Raw genomic sequence first — 19,475 nt, 5'->3', positions numbered from 1 at the left:
GCTTACTGCTTATCCTTCTTGCAGCTCTGTGTGTGTATTAAAAAAAAAATCCTCATTTATTTATGAGATTTATAAGGCTGCCCAACTCAAACTGCCAATGTCTCTGGGCAGCATACAGCCCAAAAAACCCCACCTTTAACAATAAAGCAAAACATCCTCTTATCCATATACCATTAAATGTCAACAGTATACTGTGATATATATATTGTGATATATACTGTATATTGTGATATATATTCCCCCACAACAGCAATAATCCTGTATAGTGAGTTGGGTTGGGCTGAGAGAGAGTGACTGGCCCAAAGTCACCGAGTTGGCTTTTATGCTTATGTTGATAGATACTAGAACTCACAGCAGAGACTGTATCACATATTTTTGTGGGTTGGGTTGGGCTGGGCTGAGAAGCAGTGACTGGCCCAAAGACACCCAGTCATCTTCCATGCCTAAGGCCAGACTACAACTCACATTCTTCTATTGTAGTTTCTAGGCAAGCACTACACCAAATAGCAGCAATGTAGACACCAAATCTAAGAGGTTATATCTCATTCTGTAAAATCTTATGGAGACCAATTAGAAATTATTACACACATGTGCACATCTTGTGATTTCCTGTATAAAAATGCATTTCTAAATTGCTTTAGGGTAACAAACCTATACTACTTCCTGAGGAGTTTTAAATAAGGAGCATGGAGTCTGATCAGTTTAAAGGGTCACTTTGTAAAAGGAAATTAACATTCATCTGAAAAGCTTGAACCCTAAGTAAATCTTTTATGAGCCCAAATAAAGATAATTGGTATACACAAAAGCTCACTACAGCTTGCATAAAGTTAGTGGTTGCTAGAATACTGAGGCGTCCCCCAAAACCATTATTTCCAATGCTGAGTGGTGATTTAATTTTAGATTATTGGCTTGCACTGGCTCCCAGCTTCTGTTCAGGTGCAAATCAAAGTGTTGATTATCTCATTTAAATCTGTACATGGTATGGGGCCAGGACTGCCTGTCCCTGAGGGTATCTGCTCACCCATCCAAGTGGGCATGCTCTAGGTCCCTTCCTTTAAATATTACCATCTAGCTGGCTTAGGAAGTGTCTTTTCTATAGCTCTGCAGAAGACCCTTCCCCTAGCAATCCAATGCGCCCCCATCCTTTTAGCCTTTCCAAAGGTTATAAAGAATTGGGGGGGGTGTCCCCCCCTCCAGGTGCTGGGTTAGAATGAGAGTGTTTGGGCTTGGCTGTTGGGAACATTCCAGAAGGATGGCTGAGGTGTTTGCATCTTTGTTTTATGGGATTTTGTTTTTTGAGGAGGGGGGTATTATGAGCCACCCAGAGTTTTGCTCTAAGATAGGTAGCCATACAAATCTTTTAAATAAATAAATAAAGTCTTGATGTTTTATCTGTACTTGGGGAACAAGACTGAGTTGCTTAGATTCATTGTTTTATAACATTTTCACTGATTGCGACACTGCCCACAATGAATAAATTAATTCACATAAAAGTACATTAATTTTATTTTCAAAGAAATATTTTATTTTATTATGTCCAGAATGTTCTTTCAGTGTGAAAAGGATGTTGAATGCCTCTTCTATGATGCCTGTTTAAGTGTATCTTCTGTGTTTTTAAAGTATGGGTTTTTAAACGATAAATTAGAAACCGACACTGAAACCGTGATTTTCCGACATTTTAGTGCTATATTTGTGCTTTACCATTCAGCCAAGTTCAATCTGTTTCTCCACATTAAGACAATTATATTTTTTTAAGATACAGTGGCTGACCCCATAAAAGAACTATAAAGAGTTATTCTGATCTCCTCTGCCTTGCAGCTTCCAAGGAGAAATAAGTAGTATGAAATGTTATGCTTGGGAATCCTTGATTTTGCTTTGAGATTTGAAATTGCTCAGATGTGCTCTGTTCTCTTTCCTATTTTTTAATTACTACCAACTCATTTTTTTTAAAAAAAAATGTATTGCCATCCCTTGGATGCTCAATGGGTATGTCTGCTTAATGGATTGTATAAAACTACTGCAATATGTGCCTTTAAATTTTGTGGTGACTTTTTGCAACCGTATGGATAGATTTTCTCTATGATGGCTGGGATTTTTGAGTGGAATTTATTCACTTTTCTACTAATTTTTCCTCCCCTTATCTTCAGGAGCCAAGTAATTCTGTCTTGGAACAACTAGGTTACTTCATGCTTCAAGGCCTGTTTGGTTATGCTTCTTCTCTTTGTCTGATCTGTCTGGTCAGTGACTCCGGGCAACTTCTTTCCCCCTTATTCTGTTCTAATTTACTCTGAACTGTGGATTAGAACAATATGGGCTGACCTAGCTTGCCATATTAGTCTACCCACCTCACAAAAAGCCCCACACACATTTGTTTGTCCTTGTATTGAAAACCTTAGAAATTTTCTATACCGTTATTTATCCTTGATAGGTATGATTGAACTGAGCTGCCACAGAAGGACCATTTCTCCTTACTTCTTTATTCACATTACTGGGTTTTGTTTTGCCGCAGAGCTCCTCAAGGGCAACAGAGAAAAGTTTTGTTTCTTTTTGCTCTTTATTTGAAACTGCCAAGAGATTGTGCCTAAATTACAAAGTAGGGATCCCTTTTGAATAGGAAGAACAAATTGAAGACTCATAAAAGAAAACCCTTAATCTGGCAACCAAAGGGAATTGATACTTGCTTTCAATGTACTGTTTTTGGTAAGAGGTGGCATTGATTAATATTGGTATTAATGGTAATAATTGACATTGATGGGTATGGTATGGGTTGCACTATGCTGTTCGAGACAAGCTGTGTCATTTTTAGTACCAACTCACAGGTTTTCAAATATTCCTGAGTATGCATGAGCGTGTATGTGAATGTTTAATTTATCATACCAATGTCTGCACTTGGAAAAATTCCCATTTTTCATTTTATTTCCCGAGTTGTATCTTGATTACTCCATTCCACAATATTAATGGTTAATGGCAAAATCTTTTGGGGTATATGGATTAGAACTGAATGCGCTGATTGAATTATTACAGGTCAAGCAAAAAAAAAAAGGAAAGGAAGAAAGGAAGGAAGGAAGGAAGGAAGGAAGGAAGGAAGGAAGGAAGGAAGGAAGGAAGGAAGGAAGGAAGGAAGGAAGGCTTAGAAACAGAATTTTTAAATTGCCTGTGTATTGTCGTTTGTATGTACACTGAGAGCTATGCACCGGAGACAAATTCCTTCCAGTCATACTCGGTCAATAAATCTATTCTGTTCTGTTCTGTTCTGTTCTGTTCTGTTCTGTTCTGTTCTGTTCTATTCTATTCTATTCTATTCTATTCTATTCTATTCTATTCCATTCCATTCCATTCCATTCCATTCCATTCCATTCCATTCCATTCCATTCCATTCCATGGTGGGTTGCTCACGGTTCGCACTGGTAGTAAAAATTTGTAGTAGTTTGAAGAACCAGTAATAACATTGGCAGGCCAAACCCCCGAACCGGTCCCGAGCTGGTCGCCGCTCGCTTACCCCGCCCACCTCATCAGAGGCTTTTTTTTTTTTTAACTTTTAAAAGCATTTTTTCTACAATCTCTTCGGCCAAAAAAATGCTTTTAAAAGTAAAAAAAAAAAGCCTCTGATGATCGTGCAGCTCAGCTGTGATCGTCAGAGGCTTTTAAAAGCATTTTTTCCTGCAACCTCTTAAGGTTGTAGACAAAATGCTTTTAAAAATAAAAAAAAAAGTTGGCCATGCCCACCCAGTCACATTACCCCCATCAAGCCACACCCACAGAACTGGTAGTAAAAAAATTTAGAACCCACCCCTGATTCCATTCCATCCTCAACCTCATCCACATCATTATTCTGCTTTCTGAATAATGAAAATTATTCACTTCTGCCTGTTCAGAAATGTGGAAGATCTTTATCCTTAAGAATAAAAAATCTCAGTTTCTGGTTTATTTTTGTTGTGTCTTCCTCACCAGTGCTTGAGGAGGAACAGAACAAGGAAGATTACTTTCTGCCACCAGTAGAACCCGAGTCCTTTTCATTGATGAATATTTGTTAAATCCCTTGCAGATTTGCTTGCTAAATGATAGGGATACGACAGAACTCTTATTTATTTAATTTTTTGATAAACCACTCTGTTTACTGTGTAGTCCTGTTTCTGCTCTAAGGTGATCTGCTTTGACTACTGTAGATTACTTATATAAATGGGTAAAGAAAGCATAAACTTCCATTAGCCAAGGATGTATTTACAAGTGACTCTAAATACCAGCTTCAAAATGTATTGCAGTTAAGGTAGATGAAAAGTCTTCTTTAGCAGCATCTGGATTCAATTTAAAACTTTCTACAACATATTAACCATAGTCAGAAGGGACTCATTCCAGGCTGAAAGTGTACTGGCATTGCTCACCTAAATAAGATCTTGTTTGACCTATGACTTTTACTGAATTTTGAAAGTTTTAACCAGTTATTTTCTTTAATAAAGGTGGCTAAAAATGGACCCCAATAATTACATAAATGAATACACCATTAAGTACCAATTCTTTTTATTTAAAAGTGATTAATTACATACTGCTTATATAATGTTACATTATAAAGGGTACTATTGTATTTTTTTAACTGATAATTTTCTATTGGTTTATTCCTGCTCCTTAAGTTTATCTAACCTTTATAAGTTGTTTCTCCAAAGTATGTTTATTTTGTTGGAAATTGGATTCCGCATATTATTATTTACAGCAAAATATTCTTTGATTAGATTGGTAAAGCAGCACTTTATTATTCTTTGGGTTTGGAATAAGAATGAAAAGCATGGGGGGGGGTTGATTGTTTTTATTGGGGAGAATAGTGGCTTTCATTAGCCTGCTAATTTGGCCATTTTGAAACCTTCCTTGCAGGTGAAACTTACTTCTAAAATAAATTTGTTTCTGCTGCTGCTGCAATTCGGCACAGTTGACAGCTATTGCATAAGAAAGTGTGTGTGTGTGAGAGAGAGAGAGTGAGGGTGGGGGGGAGAGAATAACTTGTTTTAGAACTTCTGGTCAATGAAAGAACACCAATCTCTTTATCTTTCCCCACCAGAGAGTGCCTGGGCGCAAGGGACCCGTATTGTGGCTGGGATAAAAAACAAAAACGATGCACAACCATTGAGGACAGCTCCAATATGAGCCTCTGGAGTCAAAATATTACCGAGTGCCCTGTAAGTAAAAACCTAAAATCAGGAATATAAAAATGTATGACACATTTTGCTTTGAACCAGTCTTCATGAAATTGTTGCAGCATTGTTGCATTCATGGCATGTGGGATTAGCTGACCACTAGAATTCCAATATTTTCTGTTCATCTGCATGAGGACTGATGGGGGGGGGAAACCTAAATGCACCCCGTTTGCTTATGGTGTAGAGACCCAAGCATTATGGCAAACCTTACCACTGAGGTTTTGTTCTAACCCGGCTCCCAAACATGACAAAACCTCTCTAGTTTAATCAATGATTCCTTTATTAGGAGCACCAGCAACCCCGACAAAAAGTCTCCCTTTCTCTCACACAGCAGGCTAACAGTCTGTCTGGCATGGATATGAATAGTTGTCTGCCACACCTGTTCATCTCCGCCCCCTGCCTTTTATCCCCAGAGCTAGGGTGGGGCTTTGCTAGCAGCGGTGGCTCTTCCATCCCAAAGATTGGCCCATAGATTTCCTCTGCTCTGCTCTCCTCTGCCTTCTGCGCATCTGCACGTCAGGCACTGGACCCAGCTGTTCTTCCTCTTCCTCATCAGCCACCTTCAGACCTGGGGGCTGTTGACACTCCATCTGAGGGCTGATGGACAGCCCAGCCTCTGCCTCTGTCTCTATCTCTGATAGCTACATTCCCTCTTCCCCCTTGGAGCTCTCAGGTTGCCTTGATGCTGGCCTTGACTCCCATGCCACCTCCTCATCTGATTCGGCTGCTGCAGGGGCCGGTGGCTGGCAGCCGACAGGCCACAACAGGTTTGCATAGCTACCTGTTTAAATTTGGTTCAAATTCCAGAAGTGAATTCAGTGTTGTTTATACGATTACTTTCGGTGCATTTATTCCATTTTTTTTTTATCGATAGCAATTGAATTTCTGGAAATTGGTGGGGGATGGGAGGCTCTTGAGATCTCATCCAAGTTTTTCAGCGGTCTGTCTCTAGGCCAGTGGCGTCTAGTATAATTTATTGTGGTCTTTTTGTCTCCTAGAGGGAAAAAAACCAAGAAATAATTCCAGGCTTCTTAATTTATTAGACATTTTGTAAGATAGCTTGATCGTTTGGACTGATAATTGGTTTCAAACAAAGTGCTGAAATGGCAGAGTGGCATTAAAGTGATATGATTTGCATGGGGCCTGTGAACAGTGGCTCCACCAACTGTGATCAGGAATTTGTCAGCGACTCCCTTGAATTTGTCTCATGGAGAAGATGGATGCATATTGGAGACAGAAAGGCAGTCTTTGAGAGGAAATGACTAGTATGGACAAGTCAGTTTCTTCCTCATTTCTTTTATGCAGAAAAATCCATTCTCATCACATGGACGTTGCACAGCAGATTCTATCTTCTGTCAACATTAGCATAGCCGAGCTGTAGGTTGCAGAGGCACCCCTCCATTCTGAATCAGCCCCTCCCAGTAAAGGGTAGTGCATGTATGTTGGCTTGCCTAAGCATATATCTAATAACATAGATGTAATGAATTATTATTGATACTGTTGTTGCATTCCCATTATGCAGGGCTGATTGATAGCTAAATTGCAGAGGTGCAGCTTGCCAATTTGGATTTAAAGTTGCAGTGCTGGGATTTTTCCTGTCCATAATAACCTTTCTCCTTTCCACCCCACTCCCACTCCCCATATAGCATTAGTCATTCCTTCTTGCTTTGCTTTTCCATATGGTTTTAAAGTATTGTCTGCTTATAGCTTTCTCCTGCTGTTCTTGGGATATAATGTTTATTGACTGCCAGGTGTTGTTATCTTGTCACAGCTTAATGCCTCTGTCTGTTGTTAGGTGTATGAGGTGTTAATCCTTTCCCTGAAACACAATGTCTGCCCTAGCCTGTGGGAAGACCCCTCCTTTCTTAATCAGTCTTCCATGGTCACCGAAAATAGCCTGTTGCAAGTCATTTGGGTTTTAGAAATGACACAAGGGATGGGAAAGGTAATGTTTGGATTTTAAGACACAACCAATAACAGCTGCCTTATGTCTTAGAAATGGGGATCTTTAAGATGCATATTCAAAAGTTTGATCCAAGCGATTCTGCTTTGCCACAATGGATGGTGACTGGCTGGGTACAGACAATATGTGCAACTAAAAACCAGCCACATTTATGGCTTAAGCACAAGCAGCATCATGACCCCACTTCTTTTCTACGTACATCATGACATTGCAGCCCTAAAAGGGCACGGCTTGCACCGTGATGCTGCTTTCATCATACTAATGAAAGTGGCAAGAAGCCACTGGGCTTGAAGCAAAATTGTGAATTTATTTTGTTCTTATTTCTCTGATATTTATCCTGCCTTTCTTATTGTTTATAAATAATTCAAGGTGGTGATAATACTCCTTCCTCTTCCTATTTTTCCCACAATAACTCCATGACAGGAGTTGGGCTGAGAGAGAGAGAGAGAGAGTGATTGGTCCAAAATCACCCAGTCAATACTCCATCCCAAAGTGGGACTAGAACTAATAGACTCCTAACCACTAGTCCAAACTTACAATTGCCTGTGAAGATGTAAAGTAGTGGTTCCCCAACCTTTCTGGCTCAGTGGACCAGCGAGGGAGAGGGGTGTGCACGTGCACACCGCCTTCACAAAGGCAGCTTTGCATGTCACTCTTGCCCACCACTTCTGTGGCCCGGTTCCAAATGGGCTGCAGGCCAGCATCACGGGCCAGAGATTGGGGACCCCCGACGTACAGTACAGGAGCTATTTGTTTAGCATAATGCCCAGGACAATACAAAAACTGTGTTTCCAATGCCACAGAGACAAGGTATGAGTTGGAAATATGATTCTGGGATGTTACAATTCCTAAGGCCTAATCAATCAGTGCATTGTCACCCGTGAGTACCAAACAGAATTGCAAGTGCTGTCTTACTCTTCTCACTTGCAACTTGGAGAAGAAATGAGAAAGCTGCAGCCGTTCTTCCAGCCGAAAGGTTGGGGAAAGCTGCATAAGGGGTAATCACGGGAAGGAGGAATTCAGTGATACAAGATGGAATGCTCATTCCAATTAGAGTTCTGTTAATGTAACTCCCCTTGCTTCTCCTCTACATTCCATACCCAGGGCAGCAATTGCAAAGGCACCTTGAGCATCCATTAACACATCAACTGGCAGTCATCATGGATTATTTCAAACTGGATTAAGACTTAATTGAACAGCACTGATGTGCACCGTATGTGGCTATCTCTTTAACCATCAGCAGGTGGGAAATTACTTAACACTGCTGTAAGGAAGAATGGTCAAAAGAAAGGAAAACCTAGATGATGCAGTAATCTAATTCCCTACTTTGCTGTATAGCTACCCATTTTGCTAAGATGTGATCGGAGCTATATGCAGAATACATGACTAGTAAAGGGAGACAAAAGACTCCCAGCTAGCACATATACCCATCAGTGCAGATTTCAAAACATCTTTAACCTAACAATAGATGAACTTTCAAATTGGGACTTGCTACTCATTTATTATAGTTACATTCCTACTCTTTGCCTAAAGCATCAATACAATCTCCCTTAAATTTACAGAGCCAACCCTAATTTGAATCCCTAGGAAAATTAGTGAAGGTGACTTCAGATATTTTGGGGGTATCTGACTGGATATTTCCTAAAAGAATGGAGGAAAGAAGCCTTCCATGATCAGGAAACTGCTGGTTGTTTATTTATTTGCTTCTAAGTTTGTGTCAATGTTTTGTGGTCAGTCGAAGACCTTCCTGGTAAATTCAGGTGACTGGAAAAGGACAGTTTTCTTATCTAAGTTTTCTTTCCAGGATCAAACTCCATACTAGATACAATTCTCTCATCCTAAAACCATATTGCATTGTATTTAAAAATTGCTCTTTTGCAATCTACTACCTAGTGTATTTTTTGACTGTGTATGTTAGGCAAACATACCTCATAAATTATACTAATCCTTTGCATACTGGAAAATCCCATGGGGCATCATTGTATTAAAAATTGATATAAACACGGCTGAAAGGAGCGGGTTAGGTATTGTAATGAATCTTGCAAGAATGATACATTGCAATTGTGGATATCTTAGATATATCTTCTGTTGTGAAATGCTTGCCTTCAGATTGAGAACATGTTAGGATTTTAAGGTTATATTGAGGACATACAGGTTTTTTTTTCTTTTCCTAGACTGATTCACTATGATAAAATTCCCTTTTTATTTTTAGGCAACTCAACAATGACAAAATGTAGTATTCCTGAAAGAAGGGGGAGAAAATGAGCAATATTTGAATGCTGTCTAATCTATAACAAAGAAAATGCTCAAGCTTCCTTTACCAAAACCAAGGAAGAAACAGAAAATTCACCTCCTAATTTGTGTCCTGACATGTCCTTCCCAGTTGCATAATGTCTACTCAACTATGATTCTGGCCCTCTCTATAAATGTGGTTCTGTCCACCAAAAGGTCGCCCTCTCTGTCTTAGTTGATGGTGGGATACAAAAAGATTTGTTTTTTGAAGACCAAAACTAGAGAGAGAAAAATATTTTTTGAAGATACTCAGACCTCAGAGCTAAATTCTGAATTAATCCTGAAATTTCTTGCTTTCAAGTAGATAATCTGTGTTTCTGTTCCTCATTTCTGTCCTATAACTTGAACCTTGCCTCTGTGGAGTCCTTGGTGCTCTCTGAGCTTGGTTGTTTGCTTGTAGCTATTTCATTACCTGACTAGGTAATATCATCAGTCTTAGTGAATGTGGAGTTTGCTCATTGTGCATATATAGTAACTTGCCCTGCCAGTTGGTGTACTTTGTGTGAACCATGTGGACCATTTTTGCCCTCCCCAGGCTCCAAGAAAGCCTCTGGAGCCTGGGGAGGGTGAAAAACAGACCCACTGGGCCATTGCGTGCCAAAAGTGGGGGGAGTGTGGGGTGGTCGTGCACGCATGTGCAGGGGGCAGGCGCAATGAATTATGGGTGTGGGCCCGACCGCCCTGCGTTCCCCCCACTTTTGGCACGCGACGGCAAAAAGTTTAGCCATCACTGGACTAAGGCATGAGTGACTCATGCATACAATTAATAACATATTCTAAATTCCCAGAAGACTTTTACAATAAAGATTGTACAACAGATCCCTCACTTAAAGATATATTAATTTCTTCCTATCACTGTAGGGCCAGTGCCAATTTAGCTAATTTAATTTAGTCAGGAATAGCAGGGACTGAGCACACATTGCCCACCTTGAGCTGCCCAAATTGAAAAAAATGGGTATTGGTTAACTTTACATAGCTCTTTCCATCCTGCATGAATATGTAATATTTCTAAGCCAAGGAGTTCAGCTGAACAGTAGCTAGAATACAGCAGGGAAGACCGTGCAATCTTCTCTTTGTTTATTGTTTGCAGGTTGCTGAATTACAGTGTGATGAAACACAAAGCTTTGGGACAGATGTTTAAGGTCCTTCTAACTTCAGTGTAACAAATATAATGACAGATCTAAATTACTTCCATGTTATATCTTGTAGTTTTTAGATGCAAGATGGAGGCTCGAAGGAAGTGCCAGGGGAGAGCTTGGCCATGGCCAAGTGAATAAGTGCGAAATAGGAGAGAACAAATTATGATTTGCAATCCTCGTTTTGTAACTATTTGCCTCTAAAAGAGACTCCATGATGCTTTGGAGAGAGTATCTCTCTGGCTTTGACAAAAATCAGTAGCAGGTGCTGTAGGGTAACGTCCCTCTTGTTTGCAAGAAAAGTAGTTATTCTCTTTCCTGCAGTTATGACTTCCAGACATGACTGTTCTTGTACAAATACTCTCCCTGAATTCACCACTTTTTTTCATAGAGGAGTCTCTAGACCTTATGATTTTCCTTTGTAACCTATATTTTCTTTATTGCTGCTTTCTCCCTCTTTTTTTTCCCCCTTACACCAAAAGTCTGTAAAGAAAAAAAAAAAGACAGACTGGTTACAGGGCGAATTTGATTAGGAGTGCAACAAACTGTTTGTCCTGATCACCATCTGTGCTTTCTGGGGAAATCACTGTTGTATGTAGTGAGAAGATAAATGGATAAAAGAGAAAGGAGCCCATAGAGGATTTCCCTACCTTTCTTTGTACTGGGGAAAGATGAAAGCAGTATTCCACAGGGGTGCGTTTTAGGAGTCATAGAAGCAATGGTCAATTTGATATAGCAGACCTAAAGGACTCAAGCTGTAAATATGTTAAAAAAAAAAAAGATGAAAGAAGAAGATTGTCGTCACTATATTTTTAACTTTGACACATGAAGTTCAGAATTTTCTATCAAAATTTGCACAGGTTCTTTAATCCGCCATAAACTACGATGTTAGAAAGTTCATTTTGGCTCTATCTTCAGTATGTATAAGATGCACTTGACTGTATTGCACATTGCGAAGAATAATGGATGTTCTTGATTTGTTTTCTGATTATATCTGATTGTTTGCATGAGCCAAGAATGCACTGAAGCGTGGTATTGTCTGAAGAGTCAGAGGAAAGATTCAAGGCTTCCTGGCTTTAACCGCATAATGCCCTTATAGCAGTTTATGCACTGTGTAGACTCGCCATACTGATTTTTCTTTCTTTTAATTAGGTGAAAAATGTGATGGTGCATGGGCAGTTGGGGACCTGGTCTCCATGGCAACCATGTGAACACTCAGATGGAGATAGTACAGGTTCCTGCATGTGTAGATCACGGTCGTGTAACAACCCTCAGCCACGGTGTGGTGGACGTGACTGTGAAGGAGCCAGGATAGAGATTGCAAATTGCTCAAGGTACTTCAGAATGTTTGCATCTCGAGTCACCAGAAGGATGGGACTCTCCCTTTCACCAGAGTATGAATTTCCACTACATTACATCTTGATCCAACATGCTTATAGACCTTAAACCCGAGGAAGGCAGTCTATGGAAAACTATACAAGCCCACTAAATATTTATTATAGCAAAGCTGTAGAGTTGGTAGAGTATTGGGAATTTTCAGTAGATTGCATTAGAACACTGCCTCCGAGCTAAATCTGCCTCTCATGGAAAGTAATCAGTACATTAAAAAATAAAAATTAGCCACATCTTTTTTCCTGATATAATATCGCATCTTGTTACCAAGTGGCTTTTTTCCCCATGTCACGTGAATATATCCCAGTGTCTTTGCAATAGCTATTAAAATATTTTCTAAGTTTGCACATTTAAGATGAGATACTTACTCTGGAATAAATACAACACTTAATTGTGTTCTCCATCACCACCATCACCATCAGAATTTCCAATCTCACCTACTTAAAGACAGCGTTCTAAGTGAGTGAAGGATTTGGAGGAGGAAAAGATGGTTTTAAAGGCTGCTCCAAACCACTGGGATAGACATAGGGCAGGACGATGTACATATTACTCCTGGCTTATTAACACTGGATAGTATGGCCATTGTATCATCAATCGTTCCAAATGGTTTCATGCAAATAAATGAGCTGCCATGTAAAAACAGGCCATTAAATTCAGCACTCTAAAAAAACTATTTTTCAAGCTGTGTTATGTAAGACACTAGCATTGGGACTCCTACACCAAACTCTGGCTTTCCCATTGTGCTTGGCTGCAGAATTATTTTCTATACTATTTGGAACCATCATCATCCAACATAGGAACATTTTCCACAAAAAAAATAATGGCAGGGGAAAAGGTTAATGGACTCCATTAGAGCAGTAGTCCCATCCCAAATTAAATAATTATTATCCCAACACAAAAAGGCATTTTGATCTTGGCAAGGTGTACAAGATATTTTGTTAAGAGGCATTTTGGTTATGCTGAGTTTAGCCCACAATTGCATTTGATTAATTTATATTGATTCACTCATAACTACAGGGACTTAGTGGCTCAGTGGTTAAGTGGCTGAGTCTTAGGCCGTTAAAATTCAAGGCCTGAATGCCATGAAACAGTGAGCTCCCGTCACTTGTCTCAGTTCCTGCCAACCTGTCAATTCGAAAGCATGCAAATGCAAGTAGATAAATAGGTACCACATATAAGTATGCAGGAAAGTAATAGCATTCCATGTTTCACCATACTGTGCTGTGCTGTGGCATGATGTTATGCTGGCTACATGGCCGTGGAAATGTCTCCAGGCAACACTGGCTCTTTGGCTTAAGAAACTGAGATAAGCATTGCCTCCTAAAGTTGGTCACAACCTACCAGTTGAATCACCCTCCATCTTCCCAGGTCATTATTCCTCCTGTGTCACCTATGTCTCAGTATAGCTATCTTTTTCAGCAGGATTTCTTTATTAAATCCAAACCCTTTAAGATTTGAACTAGTTCCAATGTCTTTGATAAAAAACATGGTATTAGCTCCATTAACTGTATGAGTTCTAGCACTACCTCAGTATGAAAACAAAGGTAATGAGCTTGGTTTTTTTAAAAAAAAAAAACACAGAAACATGAAAGACATGAAATTTGAAACTTGGAATATTAACTTTTCAAAATCTGAGACTACAACTGTGAGCGAGTAAAGGATATGGCTGTTATACTGAAGAATGGTGTGTGGTTATTAATGAAAAAGAAAGACTGGTCAATTTTTTTTCAGTATCACTGGTAAGGTGTTTTAGTACTGAAGCATTAGTTCAAACACATCCTTTCTGTTGGCCTAGGTCACAGAGATTCAGATTTAATTCTGTGAAGTACTGTACAATGGCTAGCAGATGCACCCAAGCTATTCTTCTAATATTACATATTTCTGACATGTATATGTTATCAGCTGATCAGATGATACATTTTAGAGATGAAGGCATGCATATCAATACATAAATAAACACATTAAATGATACACCCACAAGTGTGCATTTGCACCTCTCTTCTAATGTTCTCTTCTAGTAGTTCTCTTCTAGAACTACTCTTCAGGTAGTTATTGGTGAAAAATATGTTTAGTTTCATTATAGCAAGACAAATACACTTCATATGCTGCCTTGGGTGCCTTGGCTGTCTAAGCTGTCACACTTGAAGGAGTTTAATTCATCTCTCTTTAGGATGCTATACATACCTGTGACAAAATTAGCTAGCGGAGACATGGAAAATTCCTTCACAATGTGGACGGTTCTTGTGGAGAATGTTTCCACATATTTCAACCTAGATTAGTTCCTCTGCAGAATCTGTTCAGCCAGTTTTCACTTGACTCACATAAGAGCAGACTTGATTTGAATCTCACTGGGAAGGAATGGTTTTCCATCTCTTCACTAGAGAACATTAGCATTTGGAATAAAATTACTAACTGAGGCAATAGAACTTTATTAGTTACTTAGGCATAATACACAAAGGTGTGTTTTGTGCTTATGAAAATGGTGTGATGGATAATTATTCCGATTTTCTGAACAGAACCTGGTGCTGAAAAGATTTCACAAAATCTTCCACTGAGTTTGTGACTCACCTGAGATATGAATATCTGTCTTCTCTCACTCCAGGATGACACATGATTAAAAAAATAAAAGTTTGATTAGATCTTCTAGATCCTCCCTGGGTTGTTTTTAAAAAAAGCAGTTTATACAGCTGTTACAACTCCACCATGTGGAACATCATTTTCTCTGCAAGAGACATAAGAAACTTGGTGTCATAATTTAATTATTGCCAGCATTGTTGATCAGTTAAGTGTAGAATAGCATAAGATTAGTCTGTAGGAAATAGATGAAAAATGTACTTAGTGTTAACATTTAGCAACTGTTAGGAAATACAGCCATATGATCATCTTACATTCTTTGCAGATCTACAATTTTCCATTTTAACTGGCTTAGTATGCCATATAATTCTTTTATTAGAATATTTAAAGGAGAGGTTTTACTAACAAATCTAAGATTTCTATTGAAAATGTCACCGTGATAATAAAAACCTTATTGAGAAGTGAATGTAAATCAAGCCTTTGTCTTTTAAGATCAGAATCTTTAAAAAAAGAAGTCTGAACATATAAAACTTTATATTCTGACTGCTATTCCAAACATATGTCTGCCAAATGGTTGAATTATTTATATATGATTATATTGACATGGGGACACAGAACTAGCTAATAGTTTAAAATTTTGTGTATGATTTTGATTTGTCAATTGGTGGTTTTGTTATTTGTGTTTCTGTATCATTCTGAACATAGTAAGCGTTTATCCATTTTTTGTTCTGTTTTATCAAAACATTTTTGATGTTCAGTTTTTTTCCTACTTGCTAAAACAAAAAACAAAAAACAGGACTCAGTTACAAGGGGGACAGTAATTTTCAAAAATTTCTTGCCCTTCAATGAACGAGAAATAAAATACCACTGATCTAAAGTTATGCTCATTCCCAAGAGAGAATGACAGAACAAATTAGGAAAGTGTAAACAAAGGTCAAGTTTAATTCTAATATTCCTGCTACAACAGGTGAACTACCAGCTACTTTTTGATTTCCAGGCTCTTCAGTTGCATCTGTTTCCCACATAAACATTAAGGAATCCAAGAAAGAACATAGCTTGTGAAAAAGACTTGAGAGCAAACTTTTTTAAAAAAAAAAAATTGACCTCATTTTCCAAGGTAGAGAAAACAGGAATGTTGGGATGATAGAAGAACCTTGTCAGGTTCTATTTTGTGATATTTTCTTGGAAAGGATATAAATTTGTTCCTGAACTGTATTTCCTATTGGGATTAAGAAAACAACGTATCTGTTTGAAGAATAGGAAGTACAATCTGAATCTTTCTCAAAGAAGTTGTTGCAGATATTGGAGTGATTCTTCACTTTGTTGGCTGGGCCTTAATATTAACACATGTTATGGGGAATCTATTGCCTTTTTAAAAACCTTATTGAAAAATCACACTTGCAAAGGGCATTTAAAAGATTCAAGTATACATATATTCTATTTGTTTCTATGTTAGCCCACCATTCATAAAAATACATGGAATGTAAAAATTACCTAAAGTGAAACATTAATAGAAACGTCAATAAGATAAATAAAAGCAATGGTAGCAACAACAACAAAAAGACCATAAAACCTATAATTTATGTTTAACCATGGTGGTTTGCTTTTTAACCAATACAAGTCCTTAGAGATATTATCTGAATCTTTTAAAATATCCATTAAAAATATGCGTAAACAAATGTCCACTGTTCATCTGTATGGAGAACATTGTTAAGATTCTGAAATAACAATGTTCTGATTTTTTAGGTAGCAATTTTTATAGTTTTTATCTTTATCTTTTAAAAAGTTCATAACCGATTCTAGCTGTTCAAATGGATATACATATTGCAGAGTCACTGCTTTGTTACCTAAAACAAGTAATTGGTAAGAAATCAAACTTCCAAAGCCAGGCTAACTTTAATCCTCCCCTTTCAACCTTGTTCTCCCTCTTCTTTTTCTGCAATACCATAAAATGTTGTCACAAAGTTCACAAGCATGAAAAATTACAGCAAGAGTGTAAATTCATGAACGATGAGGAATGTATGAGGACTTCGGTTTATAAAATCTAAATTTATTTGTGTTATAATTTACCTAGAGCAGAAATCTGATCACAATGAAATTACTACTTTTGAATTATCCTTATAATTATAAATTTTGTAGTTGGGGGTATTTAATTCTATTAATACGTTTTTAATAAACCTAGTCAGCTCTGCACATCTGCTGGTACCTCATAGCCAGTGGGGTTGAACTTATCATAAGACTGAACAAAAACATTAACCCGGATGCCATGTTTTATCTCTCCTCCTTTCTCCTCCTTCTGTCAGGAATGGAGCTTGGACCCCATGGTCGTCCTGGGCCCCCTGCAGCACTTCCTGTGGGATTGGCTTTCAGGTCCGTCAGAGGTCATGCAGCAACCCTGCTCCGCGATACGGAGGCAGGGTCTGTGTCGGACAAAGCAGAGAGGAGCGGTGAGAGATGTTCCCATCCCTAAACTTCTGTCAAAGTTTAAACCACAGCTCTGTGTTTTCTTTGGAAAGAGGTGGACAATATGTGGCATAATACTCTTCACAGCTGCTTTTTTCCAATCTAAATTTGCCCATTTGTGGTGATAATGTTCAGAAGCCTCCCACCTGTGGCCTTTACCAAGGAGGCTGGGGAGCTGGCAACTGTCAATAGGACTATCCCAGCACCCTTATTTAGCACCTATTTTTTATTTTTACTTCTTAAATACTAATAGAAATTACACTGTTTTTCCAAGCCTTTTCTGAATGATTTTACAACTGTCTTTTACTCTTGTTATTGTTTTCAGTCATTTCATTTGTTTTATGTGATTTAATTTTTACTGTGGTTTTTTTTTTTTAAATTGATCTTTTTATTATTTTGTTCCTAGATTGTAATCTGTCTTGCAGAACTCAGGGTGGAAATGAAGGCTAGAAATATACCAAACTTTGGAATTGTGATTAATTAAAATCAAACTCATACTGGAAAGCATATGCATCAGTGTTAAGTTGTCAACATTGCTGATTCTGGAAGGCAAAGTCTACAGCAGATTCCACTCCAGCATAATATATCTTTGAACAGAACCCAATAGCCATCCTAAGGCCACTTAATGCTTAAGCAAGAGGGATATTTCTCTCCAGTAATAAATTAAGGTTGCCAGTCCAAAGAGCAATGTGTGAGGAATAACTTGTAAATAGGGGCATTGGGACTGGAATACTTTCTAAAAGTTGCCCTTTCTCAAATCCTCCAGAACCCTCACCTCCCAAAACATCTAACCTATTAAGGACTCAACATGCTGAGGCATTATAGGATGCTGAATATGTAAAAGAGGCATGGATCTTGGGAATGACTAGAATAACAGAATAGCAAGAGTTGGAAGGGACTTTTAGTCCAACACCCTGATCAAGCAGAAAACTCTATACCATTTCAGACAAATGGTAGTCCAATCTGTTCTTTAAAACCTCCAGTATTGGAGGCACCCACAACTTATAGCTTATTGGAGGTAGGCTTGGCTGACCCAAAGTCTGACCAAAAGAATTCTTAGGAGAAAATAATATTATAATATGGTATTGTGTTGTACAGCCTTGGTGGCTTCTAGTAATAATTACTCAAAAAGATAACATCTGGGAGTTGCCATAAAAGCAGCCACTGTTTTTACAGAAAGATACACTGCATTAGTGGTGGGATTCAAGTAATTTAACAACCGGTTCTCTGCCCTAATGATTTCTTCCAACAACCAGTTTGCCAAACTGCTCAGAAAGTTAACAACCCAAAGTGGTGCGAACTGGTTGAATCCCACCACTACACTGCATGCATTGTGTGTTCAGGAAGTTGTTTTTAAATGCAGGCTGTCACTATTTGTGGGGAGAGGGTGAAACTTTTCTTATAAAGATACAATGAACCATAGAAATGATATTAAATGAGTTTGTGTATGATTTGGATCTGGGAGTGGCCTATTCCAGAATAAAGAGGATGTGGAACAACTACAGAGAGCCCATAACAGAATTATTATTAAGACCATGATATATGACTTTTGTATTTTTCCTACATACTATGTTGCTGAAATCCCAAGGTTTTAAAATATTTGTTAGTAATCCCTGAAACCACAGATTTACAAGACCCATGTACTATTTCTTGATTAAAGATAGTCAGCATAAGCATCTTTAGGAATTCAGAATGCAAAAGTCATTTACTCCATCATTCTAGACATGTTTATGAGTTAACTTGTGACTAATGGGAGTTGCCGTAAAAACAGCCACTGTTTTTATGGTTTTCTTGTTTGCAATGGTTTTCTTGTTTGCTTCACTAATTTCCTTGAACTTAGTGCTCTATTTCTATTAAGGAACTAAGTAATTAAATTGAATTAGAATGTATTATTTTTGAAACAATCAAAAACATTGGTGTACTAATGGACACTGTTGTTTGACTCAGTTGAATATTATTCTTTTTTTGTTTGTTTGTTTGTTTACATTTTAGAGGCAAAAATAACTTTTCCAATAGCTTTTTAATAGCTTGTATAAAATGTTTATTTGTATAACTAAAAGAAACAAAAGAAAGGAATTCGGTATATATGTGTGGTTTCAGATTATTTTTTGGATACATAGGAAGGCAGAATAAAATTGTGGTCCTCTGGAAATAACCCCTGTTCATGTAGAGGTAGGTGCACTGAATTAAAGAATAAAAACTTTCTTGGAAATAAATCTTAATTAACAATGTCAATTTTATCTCTGAACAAAAATGTAATTTCAGAGTAGGTTCAAAAGGTAATGACAGACTGAGCTCAATTATACCCAATATATTGCTTTCTAAGCAATATTAAAGATAGCTTTCTTCTAGTATTGTAGCTCAGTTGCTATTTATGCCAATTTAATTCCAAAGAGCTAGTATTCTACATTCTGAACAAATTCCTTAAGGGTTTAATATGAAGCTAATTTGTAGCTCTGGCAATAAGCA

General features: G+C 38.0%; 1 protein-coding gene across 37 annotated transcripts in view; it reads left to right on the top strand.

The window, feature by feature from the left end:
- Positions 1-19,475, top strand: part of SEMA5B (semaphorin 5B) — a 478,266-nt gene that overhangs the window by 430,317 nt on the left and 28,474 nt on the right. For 33 of the 37 annotated variants that reach the window (XM_034422787.3, XM_087883946.1, XM_034422795.3 and 30 more), the window contains 3 exons: positions 5,051-5,168; positions 11,730-11,911; positions 16,847-16,990. In XM_034422787.3, the coding sequence (XP_034278678.2) occupies positions 5,051-5,168; positions 11,730-11,911; positions 16,847-16,990 (444 nt within the window). The remainder of the gene's footprint in view (positions 1-5,050; positions 5,169-11,729; positions 11,912-16,846; positions 16,991-19,475) is intronic. The other 4 variants (XM_087883981.1, XM_087883989.1, XM_087883985.1 and 1 more) reach the window with 1 other exon arrangement.

The sequence above is a fragment of the Pantherophis guttatus genome, chromosome 1, assembly GCF_059756535.1.
Source record: "Pantherophis guttatus breed Tessera chromosome 1, ASM5975653v1, whole genome shotgun sequence".
Classification (NCBI taxonomy): domain Eukaryota; kingdom Metazoa; phylum Chordata; class Lepidosauria; order Squamata; family Colubridae; genus Pantherophis; species Pantherophis guttatus.
This window is presented reverse-complemented; position numbering and strand designations above follow the sequence as displayed.